Source organism: Phascolarctos cinereus, unplaced genomic scaffold (genome assembly GCF_003287225.1).
Source record: "Phascolarctos cinereus isolate Bilbo 61053 unplaced genomic scaffold, phaCin_HiC Scaffold_2;HRSCAF=192, whole genome shotgun sequence".
Classification (NCBI taxonomy): domain Eukaryota; kingdom Metazoa; phylum Chordata; class Mammalia; order Diprotodontia; family Phascolarctidae; genus Phascolarctos; species Phascolarctos cinereus.
This window is the reverse complement of record NW_027555625.1, coordinates 326,828,429-326,852,884: the sequence shown is the minus strand read 5'-3', so window position 1 is coordinate 326,852,884 and position 24,456 is coordinate 326,828,429. Positions and strand designations below refer to the sequence as shown.

Here is a 24,456-nt window from a genome sequence, read left to right as displayed (position 1 = left end):
AGATTTAGAACTGGATCTTCAAGGTCACTTAGTCCTGAATTTGCAGTCAGGAGCTGGTTTTGAATCCTGGTTCTACCACTTTTTCCTGTTTAACCTTTGGTAAGTATCACTTCACCTCTCTGGGCCTGTTTTCTTATCTGTAAAATGAGAGGATTGAGGTTCCTTCCAGTTCTGCAACTCTGATCTCTCATTTTACAGGTGAGAAAACCTTGTCCTTTCCTCAGAGGAGGCTCCACTATTGCTAACAATACCCTTCATGGTCTAAAACAATGACATTTATTTAGAGCATTTGGAATTCCACATTATACAAACCCTTAGATTCTCTTTATTCACTGGTCCATTTTTCTACAACAAATATGTCTGAAATCATCTATAATAAAATTATTTACAACATTTCCAAAGGAGAGGGATTATTTCTGCCCCCAATACAGCTATTCACAGAGTACTTCCACTGCACAAAACATCACCAGCTACCTAAGAATGGCCACTGTGCCTGCTAATTTGCTTAGGAAACAAATGTGAAATTAGACATTTACAACAGTAGGTTGTCATTTCTTACAAGAGACAACAACTCTTTTTGGAAAACCTGAACTTCATCTTGCCACAACAAATGGATCATCAACCCTGCCTCTCTTGCTGTTCATTAATAAAGAGGCCACGTGGTTTGAGAGATGGGCAGCATTATTAAAATGATTAACTGTACAGAAAGTGTTGTGTTTGTTTTTAAAAATCACAGCTCAAAATTGCTTTTTGTAAAATTCACACACATTTACAAGTCTCAAGTTGCCTCAAACAATTTACTTGGATTTCCTTCGTTTGGACTGCATCACGCTGGCTGCGGGCTCTGTGGGGAAGAAAGGAAAAATATGTACAGCTTAGGACATCTACTCCCTGGCTCCATTTTTCTACTAATCTTTGGCAAGTGCTGCAGTGATAAACCTTCCTCACTGGGGATCCCATGAGAGCTAGAGCTGAGCTGCAAAGTAGGATCTCCTTGGGCTGTATCATTATACCACAATTCTCAGGGCAAAGTACTGGTCGGCCAGCAGAGGAGTAGGCAACAGGATCAGAGACTCAATTCAATTTAACATTAACAATTATGCATCTACTGGGCACAAACTATTGCTTAGGTGCTGGGGGTAGAAAGATTCTGAAAAAATGATAGTCTGTACCTTTATGGAGGCTACATTCTAACGAGGGCAATATGACATGCACACTATATTTCCGCTGGGTGGGAGAGTGATGGAAGGGAGCAAAAAAGTTCACCGATATGGAAGAGGTGACTAAGACAGCATATTCTCTGCAGCTGCTGGCTGTTGTTGAGGCAGTACCTGGTATGTGTGCCTCTGGGGAAGCACATACACCCAGCAGCACAGACCCTCAGGAGAAACACTGAGTTCTCCTCCTGGAGTCCCAGAGGATTATCTGGTTGGCTGAGTGACCTGCCTACAGATTCATAAAAGGCCCTAGCAGGAACAGCAGTAGCTACAGGTATCATTACCTCTACAGAGTTAGCTAAGTGGCATCTGTTTCCAAACCCTGCAGCAGTCTCAGGCCAGCCCCACTCCTCTCAGCTGACTAATGCCTGAAGGGAGCCTGGCAGGGTTCTTTTGTAAAATTCTGAATTTAATCACCAAATAAAATATGCACTTCCATTTATGTAGTAGAAACAAAAATTATTGTACATGAAATTACAAATCTATTATGTACAGCTTGCTTTTCTTTTTTAAATATAAATTAAATATAAAGTCACCCTGTAACTTTCAAAACTGTCCTGCCTGTCTGTGATTTTTTCAAGCCCCTTCTGTGCATTTAATGATCCATTTTTCTTTCTTTACTTCACTTTTCTTACTTTTATTTGGGCTAGGCAATGGGGTTAATGGCGCTATATTATTTAACATTTAATATAATATTATTGACACATAATATATGTGTAATATATTGTCAATATATTTATTCTTTTTCTTTTTCTTTTGGCTAGGCAATGGGGTTAAGTGACTTGCCCATGGTCACACAGCTAGTAAGTATTATGTGTCTGAAGCTGGATTTGAACTCAGGTGCCACCTAGCTGCCCCACTTTCTTCTTTTTCTTGTCTACCCTGTCCCTAGTTTTCCTCCTACTCCTACTTCCCTAATCTCCAAACTGAAAAAGAAGAAAGCAGCATCCTTCTAACAAACACAACACATTCTGTGTAGCATTCCTTGCTGCAGACTACTTTGGATCCCACTCTCCTATCAAGCAGCCTAACTTGCTGCTTTTCTTACACTTCTGGATTTTCTGATGGTCTAAGTGAGCAAAGACCAGGAAGACCTCAACAACCCAACGTGGCTTCCAATGTTTATCTTTCTTCTGGCCTTAGAGGTGTCTGAAGCAGACATAGCCCAGAGACTTCAAGCATGTGAGTAAGGGCTAACAATGGGGAAAGGAAAAAGGGAAAGGTGTTTCAGAACCTTTCTGTCCTCGATCTAGATTTAGTCCTTTGAAATACTGAGTAGTGTTAACTACAAAATGGTTTCTGCTGACAAGACAATTTTAAGTAAGAAAGGAAATCCTCAGACACTCAGCAATCTCTTGCTCCTTCTTTCCTGCCTGAAATATAGCTGTCTACAGTGTTCTCCTCCGTTAACTAGGGTTATGGTGCAAAGAATTTTGTGTCCCCTCAGTCTCAAGTGCCTATGGCACAGATTCTGGGAAAATGAAAATGGCAGTTGGAGAGAAGATGTAGGATTAGGTCGCCTTAAACGTCCACTCCCTTCAATCTCCTGCCTGTGGTTATTAGTTCCTTTTTTCTCTATTGTAAAGTCACTGGCTAAAGAATGTGCCCCAATGCATGCCACACATGTCATCCCCTCTCAGGAACATGATATGCTAAGGCCACAGGTTTTTAGTTCATATTAGGTGAACTGAAGGCACAGGAATCCAACCTACCTACATCTGCACAATTCTCTGATGTCAGAGGCTGGCACCTTGCTTCTATTTCTAACCATTTGAGAGCTACCCAGCCAGGTAAAGACCAGATCAAACTAAGGCAGGGTTGCAAACATAGGGTACACATTTTGGTGGGGGAAGTCTCTTGGATTCTGTGCTCACCTATGGGAGCACTCAGACACACTAAAGCCAAGAAACACTGTTGACCTATAACACGCCTGTCAAGCCCGGACTGGCCTTAATGAGGCTGAATCTCTTAGTAAGTTAAGAAAGTTCATCAAGAACGGCAGCTCTTGCTTATAAGGGGTACTTGCTTGACTGGCCACTACACACATGCTTTTTTCATACCACTTCCTATTTTAGAACCCCTTCTACCTCCATGAACCCTGTTGATATCCTATCTATCCTACAAATATAGCCTCAGATATGAAGCTATTTTGGAAACCTTCAAATTGGAAATGATCGTTTCTTTCTTTGACTTTATGTACCATTTTGCTTATGTTGCTCTTATACACTTACATAGTCTAATATGCATTATTAGTTATTTGGGCTTGTTACTATAACGTAAGCACAATGAGACTGAGGTCTAAGTCTTATTTCTCTTATATCTCCCTAGGGCATAACATAACGCTTAGCACATGTTAAGTACTTAGCAAATATTTTAAAAATTTAATTGCAGTGTCTTCTCTTCAAGGCCAGCTATTTTATGTTCAAAATCTAGTTCAGGGATAATTATTATAGGAAGGGAAGACTCTTCAAGCTATACAGAAAGAGGTATGAGTTTCTACCCAACTACAAAATGTTCTTGTCCCCTCTCTTCTTGCACTACAGTTTCTATCAATAGCTCGGTGTGATCTTGTCTACCTCTAAACAATAAGCTACCTTATGGTGAGACTTCCAAATTCATGTACCTTTCATTTCACTCTTAGGGGTGCCTAACAGTTAAAACACCTTGGTTGTAGTGAGGCTACTCTTTTTCCTGTCCTTTCCTCTATGTAGGTACACAATAGGGCCCACCTTTTGAAGTGCTAGAAGCTGATGCCGGCCGGGAGGACCGCTTGCGCTGCCCATTTTCCCCACTCTCTGGGGCAGTGGTGGGCTCCTCAGCTCTTGAGTTTCTCCGGCTTGGAGTTTTAGACTTCTCCCCTGTCTCCTTGGGCTCATTACTAAAGGAAGGATAAAAGCACAGAATTTCTAGTGAGGGACACATATTCAGCTACAGAATAAGGGAAGGGCACAACAAGCAGAAGTTAGAAACAGGGGGCAGGTGTTGGCATACTAGAGGTTAGGTGGCAGAAGGGTACGCTATTTTACACAAGAAGGGTAAAGCAGTAGCTGTTAAAAGACAGGACTCTCAAAATTCAGAAAGCAGCACATGATCTCACAAGGAATTGTTTTATTCACATTTCAGGGTCATTCCTAATAATCAGATCCCTTAGGCAGAAATGGCCCTATCTTATTAATACGTCCAGTCTTAGAAACGTGCCCCTAAACTGCCTGTTGTCTGAACTAACCACTATTTACACTTCAAAGCTTGCTCTTTCACTCTTTATTTAAATGCACATGTACATTATACTGTACCTTTAAAACACTGTCATGAGGGAGCACGGCAAGCATTGGGCTGTGAGGCTAACATATTAATTTGTATACCAGTTACTTGGATCTCCAAATATGAACCACTCATGACAAGAAATAGAATGAAGGCCTTAAATCTTCCCAGCAAGCATCTTTGAGCTTCCCATTAGCTCATTAAAATGTCAACAAAAAACTAATGAGTATCTGTATAAATGTAGACTTTTTCTAGCCAACACCCTGCTGCATTATACCTGTCCCCAGGTACATTAGTCTTCTTCCCTCACCTCTATCCAGTTGCTTCTCATTTATATCTGCCTCACCAGGGTGGACAGGCTGTTCTCTATTTAACTGCCCAAGAGAAAAGCCTTGTTCCACTGCAGCACTTTCCCACCCTTCTGCTAGAGTCAATCACCACCAACGGCTAGTACCAAATGAAGTTCCTCTCTTCATTTTCCTCTTGCAAAAATCCTCCATCTTCCTTCTAGTACCACGATTAGGAATTCTTCTGTTGGTTGCTTTCCCCAAAGTCCCATTTTTGGATAGTTTTAATTGTTAGGAAGTTTGTTTCTTAAATTGAGCTGAAATCTGCTCCTGTGCAATTTGCATCCAATTCAGCTTTCTGGGGTAAAAAACATCTAACTGAATTTTCACAACAGCCCTTCATGACAGTCTTCAAGCAGACACTGAATGACCACATTATCAGGGAGATTTTATAAAAAGGATTCTTTATAGTGGGTACAAGGTTGGACTGGAGATTTCTTAGGTCTCTTCCAGCTATAAAATCCTGTGACTCTATATATCCCACACATTGAAAATAGCAGTATGATGGAAAAAACCCTGAACTAAAAGTCAAAACTAGCCTTAGACATATCTCTGCTACTAATTTATCGTGTGACCTTGGGCAATTAATTTACCTCTGGGGCTTAGTTACCCTACCTGTACAATGATGAGGATGGATTAGATATATTCTAAGGCTCTTTCTTCATTCCAATATTCAAGAAATCTATTACCTCAAAAAGCTGTCTTTCCATTGGTATAAATAATTGGTTTAACTGTATAATGTCATTCACTTCCAATGGTGAGGAGATGAGGCCCACATTCTTGTGTGCACAAAAAGCAGATAGGCATACTTATACCCATAATAAAATAGCAATCACCAAGCTTTATTAGGAGAAACCCCAGCTCTAGGGGCTAGAGTTAATCTGTAGTTAATGACAGTGACAGCTAGCCAATTTAGAGGGAAAATACGTGAATGAAGTGAAGAAAAAGGACAGACAACGAGAGAAGAAGCCATTTAGAAACTGAGAAAGCTGACACTCTTCAAAGAGACTTATATTCCTGCCAAATTTGCAGGAACTATCATCTTACCTCTGACTGGAGACTACAGCAGCATTTGCTTCCAGTTCTGCAAGAAACATAAAAGGAGACTAAGAAGACCTCCTTTGCAGAAGCTGTTGTGACATGGCCACAACCAAAAATACAGACGTCTCAAGCCTCCTTGCCCAAGGACACTCGTGGCAGATGGTAGAGAGTCATGGCTAGTATTTATACTGCACAATGAATATGGACTGTATGAAACCTGGTCTATTTTTTCAACAACTCTATGCTATAAACAAGACATTTAAAATCAGTGCTACCTAAGAATTATTCACTTTAATGCTTTTATGCTTTAGGACTAAAGTAAGTCCCCTTTAATTCTGACAGTCAATGAACACTATAAGACAAGGACAGATTTAGGAGATATGGGATGAATACAGGGTTCTGGGTAATGTTTCCACCCCTCCCTGCTTTTGTCTGCCATCTTGTGGTCACTTGAGAAAGTCAGCTGGGCTGGAGCAAATTCTTGCTGACAAACACATTCCTCAGAGAAACACAACTTCATTCCAAGACTTGACAACAGATCACTCACATCAAAAAGGAATGCTGATTTAAACTTTTTTTTAAATTGCTAACTGGGAACATTTTCTATTTCTCCATTTATATTAACATGACATTGTCAATTAAGCAATGTTATAAAAATCACAACTAGCACCTCATCACATAGGGTTTCATACTTTAACTCATACTATAAAATTAGATTTATCATCTCATTCATTAATTGTTTCATATTATCTACATTTTACCCTTACAATGAGGCTTAGAATAGTGCCCAGCATATAGCAGGCACCTAATAAATGTTTACTGATTGGAAAACACTTTATGGGCAAGGACTAGCTTTATGTTTTCTTATAAAAAATTCTGAACAACAGCCATCAACATAAACCAACACAGAGTAGGGGGTGAGTAGTGAAACATAAAGCTGGAAATGTAGGCTAACATCCATTCGTGGAGCACCTCAAATGCTAGGCTGAGGAACGAAGGCTGCCTATTTCATAAGCAATAGAGGGAGCGTTTTAGAGATAGAAACACACCCTTGGGCTGACTATGTGACCTCTTCAGTCAGTCTGTAAATCAGTTTTCTGTATAACCTTTTTCTTTTGTTTGTGTGCACATACATACACACACACACACACACACACACACACACACAGACACACACACATTCTTGAAGACCCAGTTTAAACGTGACCCTCCTCTATTAAGCCAAAGTGATATTTTTCTCCCATGAATCTTCAGAGTACTTTCCAGTTGGTATGGTAGCTGTGTATGTAATAACTTCCTGTAAGACTTTGTCTCTCAATTGTCTCTGAATATTCCAGCTCCATGCCCAAGACGCTGCGCAAGCTTAATACATGTCTACTGAGTTTAATTAATAACTTCCAAATTAATTCAATCAATAAGTATTAATATTGAGTGCTTACAGGTCCCATGCATTGCACTATGGGAGATACAAAGAAATTAATTGCATGATCCTTGTCCTCAAGGAGCTTAAAATCTAGCTTGATAGAAAACAAAAACTTTGCAATTTTGGACTGGAATAGTTGGGTACAATCTCAAAGAGGAAGGCAGGATTTGAGCTGGCCTTTGAAGGACAGGTGGCATTTTGATGGCCAGAGAACTGCTGTGAGCACATGCATGCTTAGGAGAAAGCTAAAAGAACAATCTGGCTGGAGCAGAAAGTTGAGCAGGTTAAAGCCAGATTGTGGGAGGCCTAAAATACTAGGCTAAAATACTACTAGTGGCTTCTTTATTTTGCATGAAGATGAAAAGTCATCAAACACATGGATTTTTTTTGCACAGGGGAATGACAAATGGATTGGAGAGAAATAAGCTAAGATGCATATTATTTATCATGATTACATAACACATTTTTTTTTACTTATATTTGAAGGTCTTAAGAATATACTGTGTACTAGGAATGAAACAGGATAAGAAAAATGGTGTTTCTCAAGTCTGATCTTCAAGCATGTAAAGCTTGTTATTATTATGACAACACTCTTCCTGGCAACTCTCAGTTTAAAAAAAAAAAAGCCCTGATTACTTAAAACACGCCCCCCCCCCCATCTAAGGTAGATTAAGCCATGACAAAAAGACTTCTTCAATTATCAGTAAAATTCATGGGAAGGCCGGATTAAAATGATTTAGGCAGGATATGTATACAAACTTAGACCCTAACAAGTGTGTCCTATAGTTATCTGTCAGATCACTCTGGTTTCCTTCCTCTAGAAAATACTACTCCAGGACTATGTGAAGCATCCTAGCCTTAGGGGACAAACAAAAACCTACACAGACATGGCTGAAATGACTTTCATTTACTGGAACTGTTTTATAATGTAATCAGAGATCTGCTATACAAAGTCCTGACTTTAGTCATAACTAATGTGAGCACTATTTAACAGCATTTTCATTTCTGTTTTACAGCAGCTAGCAATTCCCCAAGGTCCCTGGGAATGCTGAAGCAATGGGGCCATAGATGAGCAACAAAAGAATACTAAGAGTTCTATTGGTTTACAGAACACGGTACTAGGTTAGGAGCAAGGACACTGTTCTAGTCGTATGATGGCCAAGAGAAGAGCCATTAACAGTGAATATTTTTGCATAGGGAACTGATAATCTGGTGGCTATGTGGAAGATGGATTAAAGGAGGCAGAGATTAAACTGGATGAGAGACCTGCTTGAATGCATGTGACATGATCATGCAATACAATCCTCAGTAAAAGAAGGGAGTTGGACTAGATGACTTAAATGGACTTCTCTTAGAATCCATGACCTTGTGACTTGAAAGAATTAAAGTGTCTTTTGTCAGTTAACTGGTTAATTACTACTACAAATAGGGAGAAGGCAGGAAGGCTAGAGTATCTGAATGCAAGAATGGAGTCAATCAAAAGCCTGTCATCTTACAGCAAAGTTGGTTTCTAAAAGGACATATAAAAGTTTTTAATGGTTTCCTTCCTTGAGCTGATATTTTTTCCTCAACAGGGTAAGAATGTATGAAAATGAAAGCAAGGTAAGACCCAATAAGAGGCCTAAAGCTAAGCCTATCACCCCCCAGTCCATTGTAACCCAAAGAGAAGCTTTTCCAAAGTATACTCTACCTGGTCTGTGTGCAGGTCCCTGAGGTGGTACAGCTGGGATCTCCTTCTGGGCCAGATTTGGTGAAGGTGCTAAAATAAGTGAGGAAAGCAGGGTGATCTAACTTTCTTTTTCAAAGCAAAATAAAATGTAATGTTGCAGTGTATGGCTTGATAACAGAAAGAACTTTTAAGCCGCTTTTCTTACAGTCCTAAATGAAGTATGGAGGAGGTAAGGAAGGCTTGAATTTACAAATAAATTCCAAGCCTTATTAAGAAGCTCATCTTTACTCACTGGCAAAGACCAGCACTTGGAAGTGTGTGTATACGTACATGCAAGAATGCTAGTTCCCCTCCTCCCCAGGACAACTGCCTTTTTACAGCTCTGTGTTTTTGTTCTTGGGAGTCAGCTATTCAAAGATACTTTAAGAATCCTGAATGAAGGTCTTGGCAGGAAATTCAATCACTTCCACAGGATTTATAGTCTACAGTTAAATCTTATTTTTGTCCTATTCCCTAATGAGTTTATAAGCTAAGGGCAAGAATCACCTCATATATTTCTCTGTAACCATCATAGTACCTACCAATGCTGGACAGGAAATAAGTACTTAATTTGTACAAGTTTAATTAGTTCAAAATTCTGAGATCATATCCCAAAATGCAAAACAAAAACAAAAATGTAGTGTCTTTTAGTAAACAGCATTATAAAGAATCAGGGCAGGCAGCCCCTACATCCCAGGATCGGAGCTGTTATTATGAGATAGAGGCACTAAGAAATGCTTATCACTACTCTGGGGACAGCTGTCAATAATTACAAGCCTGGGGGAGAAGAGGAGGGGGAAGGGGGCATACATATAAAGGGTAGTACGACAATCCACTAGCTGTGAGATCTCAAAAAGTGGATCTGAAAGAGAATATGTAGAAGCATCATCCCAGGGCAGTTTAGGAAGGGTGATACGAATTTGAAGCTGAAGTTTCCAGGACCCATATTTTAAATCAAAGCCCATTGTTGTATCAGGTTCTATTCTCTTACTGGATAGCTGAATGGTTCCCACAGGCTTTTGTCCATGTGATTGGAACCAGAGGGGATGAGTATTTTCTAAAAATAACCAAGTGATGGTGGTGGTGTCTAGAAAGACCCCATAGCTGTGGTTGTTTGTAGGTTGTAGAAGTAGACTAAGTGAAGAATCTGAATCAGTACAAGTCATTCAAAGAACAGCTGGAATGATAAATTAACCCCAGGCTTGACTGGTATCTACTGAGGCATTTCTTTCTCTCTCAGCTAGGGTACAATAAATAGCAGAGATGAAGCTGTACTCAATAGTAGAAATTCCACAGCCATACAGGGTCTTTGATATTTTATCTTCATATATCTACTTGGTATGATGGACTAGAATGAACATCAAACAAATGTTTCAATTCAATTCAAAGATTAGGCGGTGATGCTGACTGTAAGAGCCCTGAAATATGTTTCGTTCTTTCCTAGAAACTACAAATTGGTAGAATCCCCTTTTTCTTCAATGATGCGGTCATTCACCTGGATTTTTATTAATGTGACATTTTATTTCCTCTGACAAAGTTTAATACTATACTGTCAACCTTTTCTACTACAGTAATGCTCCCTTATCACAAGGAATTACACAGAAGGTATTTGGAAATTAAAGCAAATGCTCGCTAGAGTTTTCCAAATTCTTCTGGATAATTTCAGATGCAAAGATTTCCCTGCTTGTTTGTTTCAATAGTTCTGAATGCCATCCAATCATCTCAGTCTTCCTGATGCGATTGTAAATATCATTAGTTTCTTGGCATGTGAAGCAATAATGTTCACTGAAGGGAAGAAATGCAAAAACACAACTTTAAGCAACATCTGGCTTCCACATCATTTTTAGGTTTCATATGTATCAGTAGAATGCTGTTTGAAAAACAAATATGGGTATCACTTTTTAAATACTAGCTGCTGCTTTGTCTTAAATATCGAGTTCCAACTCTTCATATATAAGGCATATTTTAAATCTGGTGTCTCCAGGACAGTCTGTCTGTACATCTTGGCAGGACTTGGCAACATCACAATGTGGCATAATGGAAAGAGCACTACAGTAACAGTCCAGGGATTTGGGTTCTAATGCTGGTTCCACTGCTTAAAGACAAACTAGTCTTTCTTTTTTGTATCCCTAAAGCATATTAGCATAATGCCTGGCACATAGTAAGCACTTAATAAATGCTCATGATTGAGGAACCTTGCAGTAGGACTCCCATTCTCTCTGGGCCTCCCTTATAAAATGAGAGGCCTGGGCTTGATGATCTCTAATGTCTCTTCCAACTCTAAAGTTCTACAAATTTATAATGTTAATGAAAAACAATTTATATAAGCCTATCTTAATTTTAATACACTATTAACCAGTCTGCCTATATAAATCGCTTCAGTGGAAGAAAGCCCTTATGTTTTTTGTCCTTCAGGATAAGACATCAGGAGGGTCTGAAATCAACTTCCTTTCCTCCAGCCACGGCCCAAACTTCTTAAATTCACTGTTAAATTGCTAACTCACTGCATGAGAAAAACCACAAGGCTCGGAGTACATACCTATATTCTGCAGAAGCTCTGGGTGGGTTCCTGCTTTCTCTTCCACTAGGCCAATTCCAAGCTGTTCAGTCACTATGCCACCATGATTACTTTTAGTATTTGGGGTTGTGGAAGCAAGCTCTGAAATCACTGGGGCATTTACCATGGATGGTGCGCTGGCAGAAGAAGCACTGCTCAATAAGCTTGGCGCCACTGATACTGAGGAAGAAGAAATAGCCATGGTGCTAACACTTTGTGTGCCAGGCCCAGGAGTGCTTATCTTTAGCAGAGTGGGTGCCGGGGGTGTGGTGGCCTTATTGTCCGGTTCTGTAGTTATCTGCTCAGTTCCCACATTACACAAGGCTGGCATTTCCAGGCCCTGGCCTTCAGCATCTCCATCCACAGAATACTGTTCCTCCCCTTTTTCAAGAGATCCTGTTACCTTCTTGCATGCCTTGGTCAACAAAATCTGACCAATCTTGTCCACTTTCCCCTTGCCCTTACTAGATGAAACTGGGCTTCTTCGGTTGCCAGAGGAACCTGGACTACTGGTAAGAAGAGGTGAAACCATCACTGCTGATTGCGCAGCTGCTACAGGGCACTGATCTGATGAAACACTAACTTGAGGACTAGCCTCATCTGGACTAAACTCTTTAACTTGCTGGACAGGGGTCTGTGTAGGAACACCTGAAGAAGCTGTGGATGGGGGAGAAGGAAGTTGCATGGGTGCTGCCCGTGAGTTAAGAACCAAAGACCTGTTGGTCGGTATGCTTGGGGCAGGACTACTGGATGGTGCACTAGGAGGTGCAGGAGCAGAAGAAAACTTTATGCTCTGGGGTATGTGCAAAGGGCCAACCACTGCCACAGGCTGTGGCATTAAATTGGAGTTAGAGGTCAATGGGGCTGCAGGAATTGTGCTTGACTGAGATCCTTTCATAACCTGAATTATCGAGGACGAATTTATAAATACAGGTGTAATGAACTGAGGTCGAGCACTGGACTGAGCTGATGACTGCCCCTCAGAAACCATAACTTTGTTTCCCACATTGGGCATTGTGACTACTGTCGACATTAATGTAGGCTGCAGGTGAGATGGCAGAGGTGTTGATGTATTAGAAGAAGTAGTAATGGGGTTTGAAGTTACAAAGACAGTTATTTGGTTTGGTGGCAAAGGAGTAGAAATAGAGGAGCTGACAGGCCTGGACATTATTGGGGGTACATTTGGTGTGACACTGGAGTTGACCTCACCCAATTCTTGGTGCATTTGGGCTGAACAAGGCTCATTACTGTGAGGCAAGTTTAAGGGATTAGAAGATTCCTTACCAGAAGGTGGATCCTGCAGTGGAGGAATGACAGCTATCTTTTTTAGTTCCTCCCCTGATGACACTGTAGGTGACACTTCAAGACTGGTAAGTCCAGGGGGCTTAATGGTAACATTAGGAGCTCCAGAATTATCAAGAAGTTGACTTAAAGATGTTGGGGCTTCTCTCATAGCAGAAGAGAGCATAGATTTGTTCTCTTCTACAATAGGAAGCTTGCTAGTGTCTAAAGGTTGCATCTCCTTCTTTTGCTGGTCTTCAGAAACCATCATCTTCATTTCTTGGATAGGAATGGCTTTCAGCTCAACATTTGCCTGCTCTTTATTACCCAGGGCAGTCTGGCAGTCACTGTCCTGGGGAACGTTAAGACTGTCTTTGTTATCCTCCGTGATACTAGCTACTACAGCCATAGGCACAGTTGGGTTTGGTGGATTCAGCATGTTGTTATTAGGAAAATTCCCAGGTACAGGTGTGGGTAAAGAAGTAGGACTGGCCAACACATTTCTTTGCAATTCTGCACCCTGCATTAGAGCTGGATTTGTCTGGGATGTCAGAGACAACTTAGGTGTTTTTGAGTTTTGTCTGCCTGGACTTGGTGTAGTTTTCCTACTTGAACCGGGACTAGACCTACGACTACTGCTTGGACTAGCTCGCTTTGTTCCTCCAGCATTAGCCTGCTTTCCAGAATTAACTACAACAGAATCCAACTTATGAGTCTGTGGAGGAGCAAAGTTCGATGGATTGTTAATAGTGAGATTTGAAGGGGCTTGTCCAATGGCCTTCAAAGTAGTTGGATTAAGACCCTGCTGATCAAATCCTCTATTCAGATTAGGCCTGGGAGGCAAAGGAATATTAATCTGAGGAGGAAAAAGACCTGCTATAGAAGCATTGAGCCGTTCTGGTGACAAACTTATTTCTGAAGGTTCTGTGCTAGGTGGGCGATTGTTTGGTGTCTGAGGGTAATAGGGCCTCGGGCTGGCCCTATTTGGTGTTTTAGGCCTGGATGTCTGTGTAGGCGTGGCAACATTTGGAAAATGGTGACCATGAGAACTAGATAAAGAATTAACTGGTGGTTGCTGTGGACTTGTACCTTGATTAGCAGAAAGGGGAGATGGTCCTGGTTTTGGCCCTGCTATCATTAACTGATTTTGAGAAACTACTAAATGTGAAGCCAGGTTATTTGAAGCTCCTGAGACTGGAGGAACTTCATTTCCACTTCCTTCAGGAAGTGATGCCACTTCTCCCAGAGGTGAATTGGAAGGATTCTGTATATTATCTGGGTATACCATTTTTCTTGCATTATTCCCCAAGGGAGGATTTACTGGCAATGGCATTCTTTGCTTATCGGGAGATGGTGGTACTGAGCCAGGACCTTGCAGGCTGACCATTACTGACATGCCACCACTCTGCTGCACGGGCATTCTCTGTGCATCTGGGTTTAGGGGACCCCTTGTGGGGTGAACATTTTGGGACACAGGCAGTCTGACTGATTTGGGATCTTGCTGCATCATCAGCATCATCATCATTTGTTGCTGCTGTTGCTGTGACTGTGCCTGAGTAGGGGGTGGTGGTGGGGGCTGTGGCTGAGGTGGCTGTGGTGGTGGTTGCTGTGGAGGTGGCTGCTGGGATGGCGGCACATGCTGCATGAGTTGAGGAGGCATCTGTTGTAGTGGCCTTTGTTCAACTTGTTGAGATGAATAACCTAGAACGAGCCCCCCAAATCAGGGAAGTTAGATTTCCAACAAGTTCAGGAATCTGTAAAGCATTTTCACAAACATTCAGTGATACTTCTGAGGAAGGCCACATTGAATCTATACAAACAGTGCAAGCACAATCATTTTTCCAGGATGCAGTCTTTTGGCATCAGGCACACATATAGTTTAAGAAAATGTAAAAGAAGCTTAGGACAGGGCAAAATCACTAGTACTCCTGAGTCCCTGGGATATGAATGAGGTGCTAGTGATTCCAGGTTCTGACAACCATACAGCTATTCATTGCAAGAGGTAAAGTCCAGGTGACATATCTGCCAAAAACGTGGATTAAGGTGCCCAAATCTAATCACATGGATGCTTTTTACCATCTAGAAATTCTGTGTCATATAGATGCCATCTGACTTTCACTATACATATAAATGAAGTGATTCCCTCCATTGTAAGAATTAACTAATTTTCTTGTGTTTCTCGTGTTCTCATGGTTTTGTTGACAACTGTAAAGGAACAGATAGCTTTATGACTTGTAAAGTTGAGCTAGTTTTAAAACAAGTCTAGGATTTACTTCATTAAGAAAATAAATCTTATTGGCAACTTGGCTGCCCTGGCTCCCCAGGACATTTATCAGTTGAATGAACTATAAACCACAAGGAGATAGATACATATACAAACTCAGGAAAGGGACCTTTATGTATTTATTCATAAGTCCATCTTTTAAAATTGTCCCTTACCCCCTTATTTACTTATACTTCTTTATTTTTTCCACTTGCAGAAAGATTTCTCAGTAACTCATACCATTAGAAAACGTCAAGACCAAAGACATAACTATTTGACCCACTGGACAACAAATGGAAAAGAGATGCTGGGGACATAACCACATGGAGCTTCATAAAGACAAGGCTTAAATAGCTGCCTCATTGCTTACAAAGAAGCATTACTGATTACAGCACTGAAAACAACTACTAAAAAGGACACTGACATCAACAATGAAGGTACGTGGGTTGGAGGGAGAGGGGCACGGGGCTGAGATACAGCTTTTGTAACAGAAATTGTTAAAACTGTACAACAATCAGGCACTGCAGGTTTAAAAGCTTTGCAGAAGTGTTTTTGGTTTTTTTGACTTGGCAAAACTGAATGGATATTAGCTTAATTACACACAGGACTCAAGCGTTATTTTGACCCTTACGGAGAAGTGTCATCTAAGAACAGAATAAACGATAGTTTCTTCTGAGCTAAGATTTGTTTGGCACCTAATGGTAAATGCTAGAGAATCTAGATTTGGACGGTCTTATTCACGTTTTTTAAAACGCAATATAACTTTTCTTTTAAATAAACTGTTCCCCAAGGTAAAATACAGTATTGTTATATATTTAATTCTTGTCCTTGAGGCATTTCTCTCAAAATAAATGAGGAAGATACCTACTAACACAATCAAGCATATTCATATCATGTGATGAATATAACATTCTTTTCTACGTGAGGCACAGATTCTACAATGTGCATTACTTAATATCATGCACCAAAGCAGTTATGGTTTCTCCATAAGCTCCCTGATGCTAGTGCCATGATACAGGTGAGAAAGACCCTCTATCAAACTGCTGCTTCAGCAGCTGGTACATCTGCCCTGAAACAGGAAATAGAGCACCCATCCAGAGTGTAGCAGGGAACACTGTAGCATCATCTAGCGGAAATTACAATCCTGGATATGGATGTCCTGAAAGGTCCAGGGACAGGCAGCAGCTGAGGAGTCACCAAGTTCCTAACAGTGTAGAAGGTGAACAGACAGATGGTTTATGTGGGAAGATCCTAAGGAAGATTAGGCAGGAGCACCCAACACCCTCCTAGGTTAGTTACTGCTATGGACAGAGCCTGTATCCCTCTTGGCTCTACCTGTCACAGGTGGGTGAACAGACATCTTAGTGAACCCTACCATTTATAGGTATAGACAATATTTCATCTGAAATGGGCCCTACCACATTCCTAGATGCTAAAGTGACAGTACCTAAGACCAGCACTTCTTTTTGACATCAAACTTTCCAATACTGAATAAATATATCATTTATTTCTTGGAAATCCACAGCTTACAATGCAGAAAGGGCAGCTCAACATATCAGATCAGATAGTAGTGAAAACTCCTCATTTAAACTTGGCTTCTCTGAATATGGCTGGGACTTGGCTGTATACTGTCAGGATCAGGGAGGTCCATCCCATTTCAGTCTTCCTTTGGAAGAAGCTGAAAGGTCCAAGTGGAGGTGAGTCCAAAGGTACATGTACCTTCGGATAGGTTTTATTATTATTTTAAAGATTTATTATTCAACAACACAACAAAATTCTCAAACATAACACACGCCAAAATGTTCAGGAAATACAAATGGGTCACAACGGACAAAATAAGTGTTGCTTCTTCCTTGAGGGGAAGGAGGAACACCAACAAAGCCCCCTTTCATAGGTCATAGACAAGACAAGTGACATCATTATGCTTTATCACCTGGTGGCCTACTTGCAAAATCTGAGAGTTTAGGGCCTGTGCTGTCCAAGTTAATTCCTTGTTCTCCAGACAGTGGTTGTTGGTCGGACTCTTCAAGGCCAGCTGGGCGTGTATCTGGGGTACTAGGTTGAAAAAAGAAGAAATAAAAGGAAAGCATTTGAAAGTTAATAAGCAAAATTAATTTGGCCTTAAGCTACCCTTTTTTATAAGCCTACATTTACAGGAATTATGATGTTTCTTATGATTTAAATAGTCTATGTAATCTGGTAATTGGGTGAAATATTACAGGCCACCAAGTTAAAAATCATATTTTTCCAAGTAATTTTTGCACAACTACAATTTTTATTGTAATATAACCACCCAGAATCAAAGAATTTTGGAGGTGGAAAGAATGATTCACAGACTTAGAGGTTCAACTCTAAAGTCTTTCCCCACTCTCATCAATCCTCCCCTCTACTGTTAAAGTGATCTTTTTAAAGCTCAGGTCTGAGCAATAAACTCTAATGGCTCCCTATTACCTCTAGTATCAAATTTAAAAACCTGTTTGATTTTTAAAGCCTTTCATAACCTGGCACTTCCTACCTTTCCAGTTTTCTTACACTTTGTACCTAAGTGATCCAGGGTCACTCCAGCTCCTGAGTCTTTTCACTGGCTGTCTTAAGCCTGAAATGCCTCCCCTCCTTCCCTAGTCCTACTCCTATTAGTGCCTTGTCTCTGAGACCATCTCCCATTTACACCATATATGCCTTGTACATACATAAGTTGTTTGTAAATTGTCTCTCCCATGAGCTTCTAAAGGGCAGCTCCTGTCATTGTGTCCCTAGTGGCTGGCACACAGTAAGTGCTCAATAAATGTCTGCTGATTGGTGACTAATTCGTTTTACAGATAAGGAAGCTAGGGCCCAGAAAGGTCAAGTGACTTGCCCAAGATTACACAGGTAGTAACAGAAGCAGGATTTGAATTCATTCCTCGGCTTCTAAATCCAGTGTTCTTTTCACTGCATCATGCTGCCTTAGTTAAAGATTTATTCAAACTCCCTAGTTTTAGAGATGAGGAAATTAAGAGACCAAGATAGCTAACTGACTGCCAAAGGTCCAACAGCAAAGTCAGTGACAGAGCTGGAGCTAGAACCCAGGTCTCCTGGTTCCCTTTCTACTATACCAACCTGCCTCCCTAAGAGTCACAGGCAGAAGGAATAGTTCAAGACTTCAAAGAAGTTCTGGACAATCAGCATAGGACAAGAATGGGTTTGAAGGTGCTGACTCTGAAATATTAACATCTGCAAGACCACAACTTCAGAAGCTGAAAAATGTAACAAGGGGCTTAGCACTTGTTAGTGAGCAGTTCCTTAACTCTGGCTCCAAACAATTCAGTAAGTACTTAAAAGGGGGTGGTGGAATAGGAGTAGAAGATATGATGGGAAAACTATAACCAAAAAAATCTAGCTGACATTTACTAGCTCTATGACTATGGGACAGTCCAGTTTATCATAAAATGATAATACTTGTACTACCTACCTTAGGACTATTAGGACTAGATTATAATCTACCAATATTCCCATTTGCCTGTTTTCCAAGGTCATATAAAATTTAACAACTGCCAATAAGCTGAATTGGAGGAGTCTACCATCCTTTTTAGAATCACAGCAGGTTAGGGCTGAAAGGAACCTCAAAGACTACACATGAGGACCAAATAGAAGCAGGAACTTGCCCAAGGCCACAAGTAAATCAGAGGCAAGGCTGGTAGTAGGACTCTTAATTCTCCATCTCAGAGTTTTATCACTATAACCTACTGTAACTTCACGGCTAGATTATTTTAGAGAGTTGCCAGTCATTGACTGACTTAGACTGATCCCAATAGCAGTGTGTAGTATATTAATGGAGGCAGCTTCTAGATGCTGAGGTGAGGCATACCTCCCTGAGGACTGAAGGAGACAGAGCAAAAATATAAGAATATGCCAATAGCAAATACATAACTATACCTTTCAGTCTTTAACATTCAGACTATTGGGAAGAGAATAACCCTCTCAAGAGAGAAAAGGAAGATAGTACTAAAGAAATTATCAGACACTTTTACAGAAAATAAAGTATATATGAAGTTAGTATTCAAGAAAATAAATCCCTTTTGAGATTATGGCTAAGGATCACATTTTTTTTTAATGGCTAAAAGAGAACTAAAATTCAAGCGGGGTAATAGTAAGAGGGCATTTAACAGCCCTCAATGAATTAAAGTTCTGAAGCCCAGACAAATTACATTCTAGGGTCCTATCAATGACATTTCAAAAATTACGGAGAATAGAAGAGGTGAACCGGGACCACAGCAGCATGTGAATTTGAACTGATTTTCAAAAAGGGAAAAGTAACATCTCCAAACTATAGGCTAATAAACTGAGAAGTGAGAAAAATTCTAGACTATTAAAAGGCTAATTAAAGAACATTTAGAAAGGGAAGCAGTGATGTGATGGTTAGTTTTGTTGAACTGCTCTTCTCCCCTGTAGAAAATATTTGGAAATAAAAGAAACTGATAGATTTTTTTTTCTTTTTTAAAGAAGGGAAGCAGTGACCAAGAATCAGTATGGTTTCATCTAGAATTAATCACTCCTGATTAACCTCACTTTCTTTGTTGAAAGGGTTACTAGACTGCCATGGGGTAACAGGTTAAAGTTGAAGAAACGAAAACGTAAATTTTATGCAGTTAAAAGCCTCCCAGAAATTTGAGATGTTGAAAAGTGGAATGGATTGCATTGAGGGGTAGTAGATTTTTCATCACTAGAGATCTTCAAGAGAAAGCAAGATGACTATTTGCCAAGGATGCTGTAGGGGATTCCTGTTCAAGTACAAATGTCCCTTCCAATGGAAATTCTGTGAATTTGTTCCTATATATGCCTTTAAGAAACTAAATAAAACAAGTTTAATCCGTCTTTCAGCTGACATTCTTTCAAATATCTGAAAACAGTTATCATATATGTCCCCTTTCTCTTTTCCTGGCTAAACATGATTAATTCCTTCAATTAATTCCCATATTCTGAGGTGTCCAGTCCCCTCACCATCCTGGTCAATTTCATCTGGGTATCAGTCAACAAGCATTTATTAAGTTCCTGTTCCAGTCTGGCAATAGATTTCCTAAAATACGGCTCTCAGACCTGAACACAATACTTTAGGCATGGTCTGACGAGGACAGATTCCAGGTAGGACTGTCACCTCTCTTCTGGACACTATGCCTCTCAATAGTACTGTTTATCCCTATTACATTTGTTCTTAAATTTGGCTCATTCAAGCCTGCTAAAATCTCTTTGGAGCCTGATTTTTACCTAACATATTAGCTGTACCTACCAGTTTTGTAGGTCTGTGTTACCTGCAAGTTTGATTATTGTATGGAACAGCATAGGGTCAAAGACAGATACCTATGCCTTTCTACTACAGACATGAATCCACCTAACTGGACAATCAACCACACCACTTCTCTCCATCTTATCCATAGAGATGCAATGAGAGGCTTTGTTAAAATATAGGCATCCTATGATAAGGACTAATGAAAAAAAAAACTTCATGAAACATTTCTGATTCAAGTATGGCATTCAAACTCCATTGGGAATCAATACAAATCTCTAAGATAAAAGGTCATTCCCAATAAGTAAGTGATCAAAAGATATGAACAAACAGTTTTTTTAAAATGCAAACTATTAAGAACTATCTTTTAAAAAGCTCAAAATCATTAATAAGAGAAATAAAAATCTAAACAATTCTAAGGTATCACTTTACACCTATCAAATTGGCTAAGAAAGCAAAAGTTAGAAAAGGGCAATGTTGGTGGGAATGCAGAACAGGCAGACTACCTGGTAAAGAGCTATGACTTATTTCAACTATTCTGAAAAACAATTTGAAATTAGGTAAGAAAACTTACAAAACCGTTTGTATTCTTTGACCTCATACTTTGATCTCATTCTTGGGTTCATACTCCAAAGAAGTTATTAATAACAAGAAAAGAACTATATGCATAGAAATATTCATAGAAGCATTATTTGTAACAGCAATAAAGTTAAAAGTAAACTGTGTGCCTACTGAGTAGAGAATGGTTGAAAAAAACTGCGGTATATGAATGTAATGAAATATTATTGCTCCATGAGGAGCACTGTCTATGAAGAATCCAAAGAACTAAGAGAAAACCTACATGAAATGATACAGGGTGAGTAAAACAGAGTATAACATGAAAATTACTACAGATATCTAACTGAAGACAACTTAAACAGCAACAAAATGCAAATAAAATTTGACTTTTACTGAGTTTAACTTATAAAGTATATACCCATCCTTTCTTTAAACAAACTGAAAAACCACTGAAGTGTAAAGGTATATTCAATATCAGTTAAAATTAAGCTTAAGTGCTTTGGGGGATTGTATTCATGGGGTATTCAATTGTGAGAATGCAAAAAACTTATTAATAAAAATAAAAACTAAAAAGAAAAAAATTACTGACAGTGCTTCAGTAATCACATCTGCCAGTTTTTGCAGAATTCTGGGAAGCAATCTGGCTAGGTCTGATGAGGGGACCTAGGTATTCTTTTATTATCTCATTATTTATCTTAGGTTCCAATTCCTCATTAAACATTTGTGACCTATTTTTCCCAGTCAAAAGATCATTCTTCTTGGCAAAGAAAACAAAAGCATTATGCCTTTGTTCTATCACTCATTCAATGTATGAAAATGTACAATACTTAGGGATTTATGATCATTAACAAATCTGAGTAATCTTTAAATTATGAGCTCTCCTAGTGTTTTTTGTATTAAATTTTCAAAAAATTTGATTTTTATACAACTTTTCAAAAACACATTTCTGCACAAATTGAAGGAAAACAGTGCTGTCAAGAGTGAGGTTGAATCATTGTTTCCTGTTTCAGAAATCAAAACACTTCTAGATTCTCTGTGACTCTAAAAGCACTTGATGTTGCCTGTATGTGAAGTAAACCATCTTGGTGTTATCATCTACCACATTTAAAAGTACAAAAACAAATGAAATGCTAGAGGTGCCCATAAAGATCACCAGAGATCTGCTCTATTTCTAATATAGCAAAATCTATGTGGTCGAGGTCAAAGGCTGAGGAAAGCACATGCTTTCCCCCTCTAGCCAGTCCCTGAATTGCAAGGAAAAAAAATTATCTCGACCCTATATACCTTTTTAGGAAAAAAGGTCTAGAAAACTTAAGTGTTTTGACTCAGGTCATACAACCTCTTTAGGAAAGAAAGTTTCCTACATCTTTTTTTTCCCCCCACCCTCAACTTCTGCACCAAATAAGCAAAGTTTAGACAGCCAGGGAGGAAAAATGTTAATTCCTCTGCATAGATTCTAACATTTAATTTATGATCTGTATTAATGATTAAAATAATGGAAAACAGTCAAAACTTCCAGTGTTAAAGATCACAACTGGACACATCTGTCTTAAGAACAAGAGAATATATACAGTGGGATTTCATTAACAGGAAGTCTTGTCCTTTTTCCTCTGGGGAAAAATGTCAAGCCTAGACAAGTCTTACTGAATTCTTATTCTAAACACAGATATTACTATGTAACATTCTGAAACCTTTCAGAAACTCAGCAAATTTGCACAAAACATAGTTACAAAAATAACAACAAAAACTATGTCTCTATAAACTGTTGATAACCTGTCCTCTAGATAACATTCCTAATAACTTCCTTTTATCAATGCATATCAGCACCTATTCTGCAATTCAATCTTCAAGATTTGCCTTGGGGAACTAAAAGGTTAAGTGGCTTGCCTACATTCACATGGCCAACCCAGGAAAATTCAAAAACTGCAGACATCAGACCAACCTTAAAGAAGTATGCTGCTAGGGCAGCAAAGTGGTGCAGTGGTTAGAGCACCAGCCCTGGAGTCAGGAGGACCCGAGTTCAAATGTGAACTCAGACACATGACACTCACTAGCTGTGTGACCCTGGGCAAATCACTTAACCCAACTGCCTAGCAAAAGAAAAAAAAAAGGAAGTATGATACAAACAGCCATTTTACTATCCCAGAAATGATAAAGATTCATGTCCTGCCAACCTCACCCTTCACAAAGTGAGCCTTTGTACAAGCCAAAATACTGAGTTTTTAGGGTGTTTGATTCAAAACATCCTTATGGCTTAAGGAAACCAAATGAAATCATCTATAAAATTTATTTAAAGCAAGAAATGGTTTTGCTAGTTGCATGCTATATTTCTTAACATGAGTCTTTGAAATACAGTGCTACTCTGTAACCACCTGACATTATATTCTAAGTAAATCTCAACAAATATATCCATCTTGGCATAAAAAGACCATTAATAAGTTCACGGGGAAATGTACTTGGGAAAACTTCTATCTGTAAAACTAACAGGCCATTCAACTAATTTTATCTTTTTCAACCCGTTTTTGGTGGTTTATTGTCTTCTTTGAAGGTCTCATTATCGTGTGGAAGGGGCTCTGAGTTCTCAAAGAAGAGACTAAAAGAGTAAAAACTTGGGTTAAGCATATAAGCAATCAAGTTTTGAGTAAAGACCAAGCAACCGATTATGTTTCTGTCACCAAAGAACCAGCCTAGTTTGGTGTGGAGGCACAGCTACCGGGAACATTTCTTCTTTGCTATAGGAACTCTTTAACAGATTATAATCTGCATCAGTGTGGGGAGTACCTATGCTGATGAAATCACAGATCTTTCAAAGGATTCTTACTGTACATAAAGCAGGTGCTTTCTACTTTAGATTCAGTCCTAATGCTGCCACCAAGTAATGAATAAATTCTACTTTGTTCTCTTCTTTGCTCACTAATCTTAAAGAAGTATAATCATAGTAAAGCCCTTTATAAGGTTGGCAGTGAAGCTAGGAACCAAATATTTACTTTTGACTTCACCAACAAGTAACTTTCAAACAGCATGGTTCTTGTGCCAGATGATTAAATAAAAACACATGCAAGGTAACCCCTCCTCAATTAACAGAATCACAGAAGGAGAGTTGGAAGAGATTTTAGCAGCCATCTAATTCAACCAACACACAGAAGGAACCCTCATAACATATCCATCAAGTGATTATTCAGCCTCTTTTCAAATATTTCCAAGGAGAGGGAACCCAATGGACCTTCTGAGGCAGTTCATCTGACAAATTAGTTTCTGCCAAATCTCACCTATAAATCGAGTCTTTAAAAATGTACTTCTTACAAGTGAAAGGTGGTTTATCAGATATGATATTTTTAATTTAGCTGCAGTTGTCACAGGGGAAATCTGCAATAGCTAAAGCCTTTGCTCTGTAGCCTAATATCTATCACATATTTTTGTTACTAAAGCCCAGACCAGACATAAGGAAGAAGAGTTAGCCATTTGTTAATTAGGGTCCTGTTTATACTTCTATTGTCAATTCTAATTATACATTTGAATTAATCTTTTCTACCTTTA

The 24,456-nt window shown here is 39.4% G+C and overlaps 1 protein-coding gene across 4 annotated transcripts in view; it reads right to left on the bottom strand.

Moving 5' to 3' along the window:
* Nucleotides 1-302: 302 nt before the first annotated feature.
* Nucleotides 303-24,456, bottom strand: part of NCOA6 (nuclear receptor coactivator 6) — a 66,609-nt gene continuing 42,455 nt past the window's right edge. For 3 of the 4 annotated variants that reach the window (XM_078150265.1, XM_020998544.2, XM_078150266.1), the window contains 6 exons: nt 17,032-17,153; nt 11,537-14,536; nt 8,980-9,048; nt 5,873-5,909; nt 3,947-4,095; nt 303-844 (listed from right to left, as the gene is read on the bottom strand). In XM_078150265.1, the coding sequence (XP_078006391.1) occupies nt 798-844; nt 3,947-4,095; nt 5,873-5,909; nt 8,980-9,048; nt 11,537-14,536; nt 17,032-17,153 (3,424 nt within the window). In that variant the 3' untranslated portion in view covers nt 303-797. The remainder of the gene's footprint in view (nt 845-3,946; nt 4,096-5,872; nt 5,910-8,979; nt 9,049-11,536; nt 14,537-17,031; nt 17,154-24,456) is intronic. The other variant, XM_078150267.1, reaches the window with a different exon arrangement.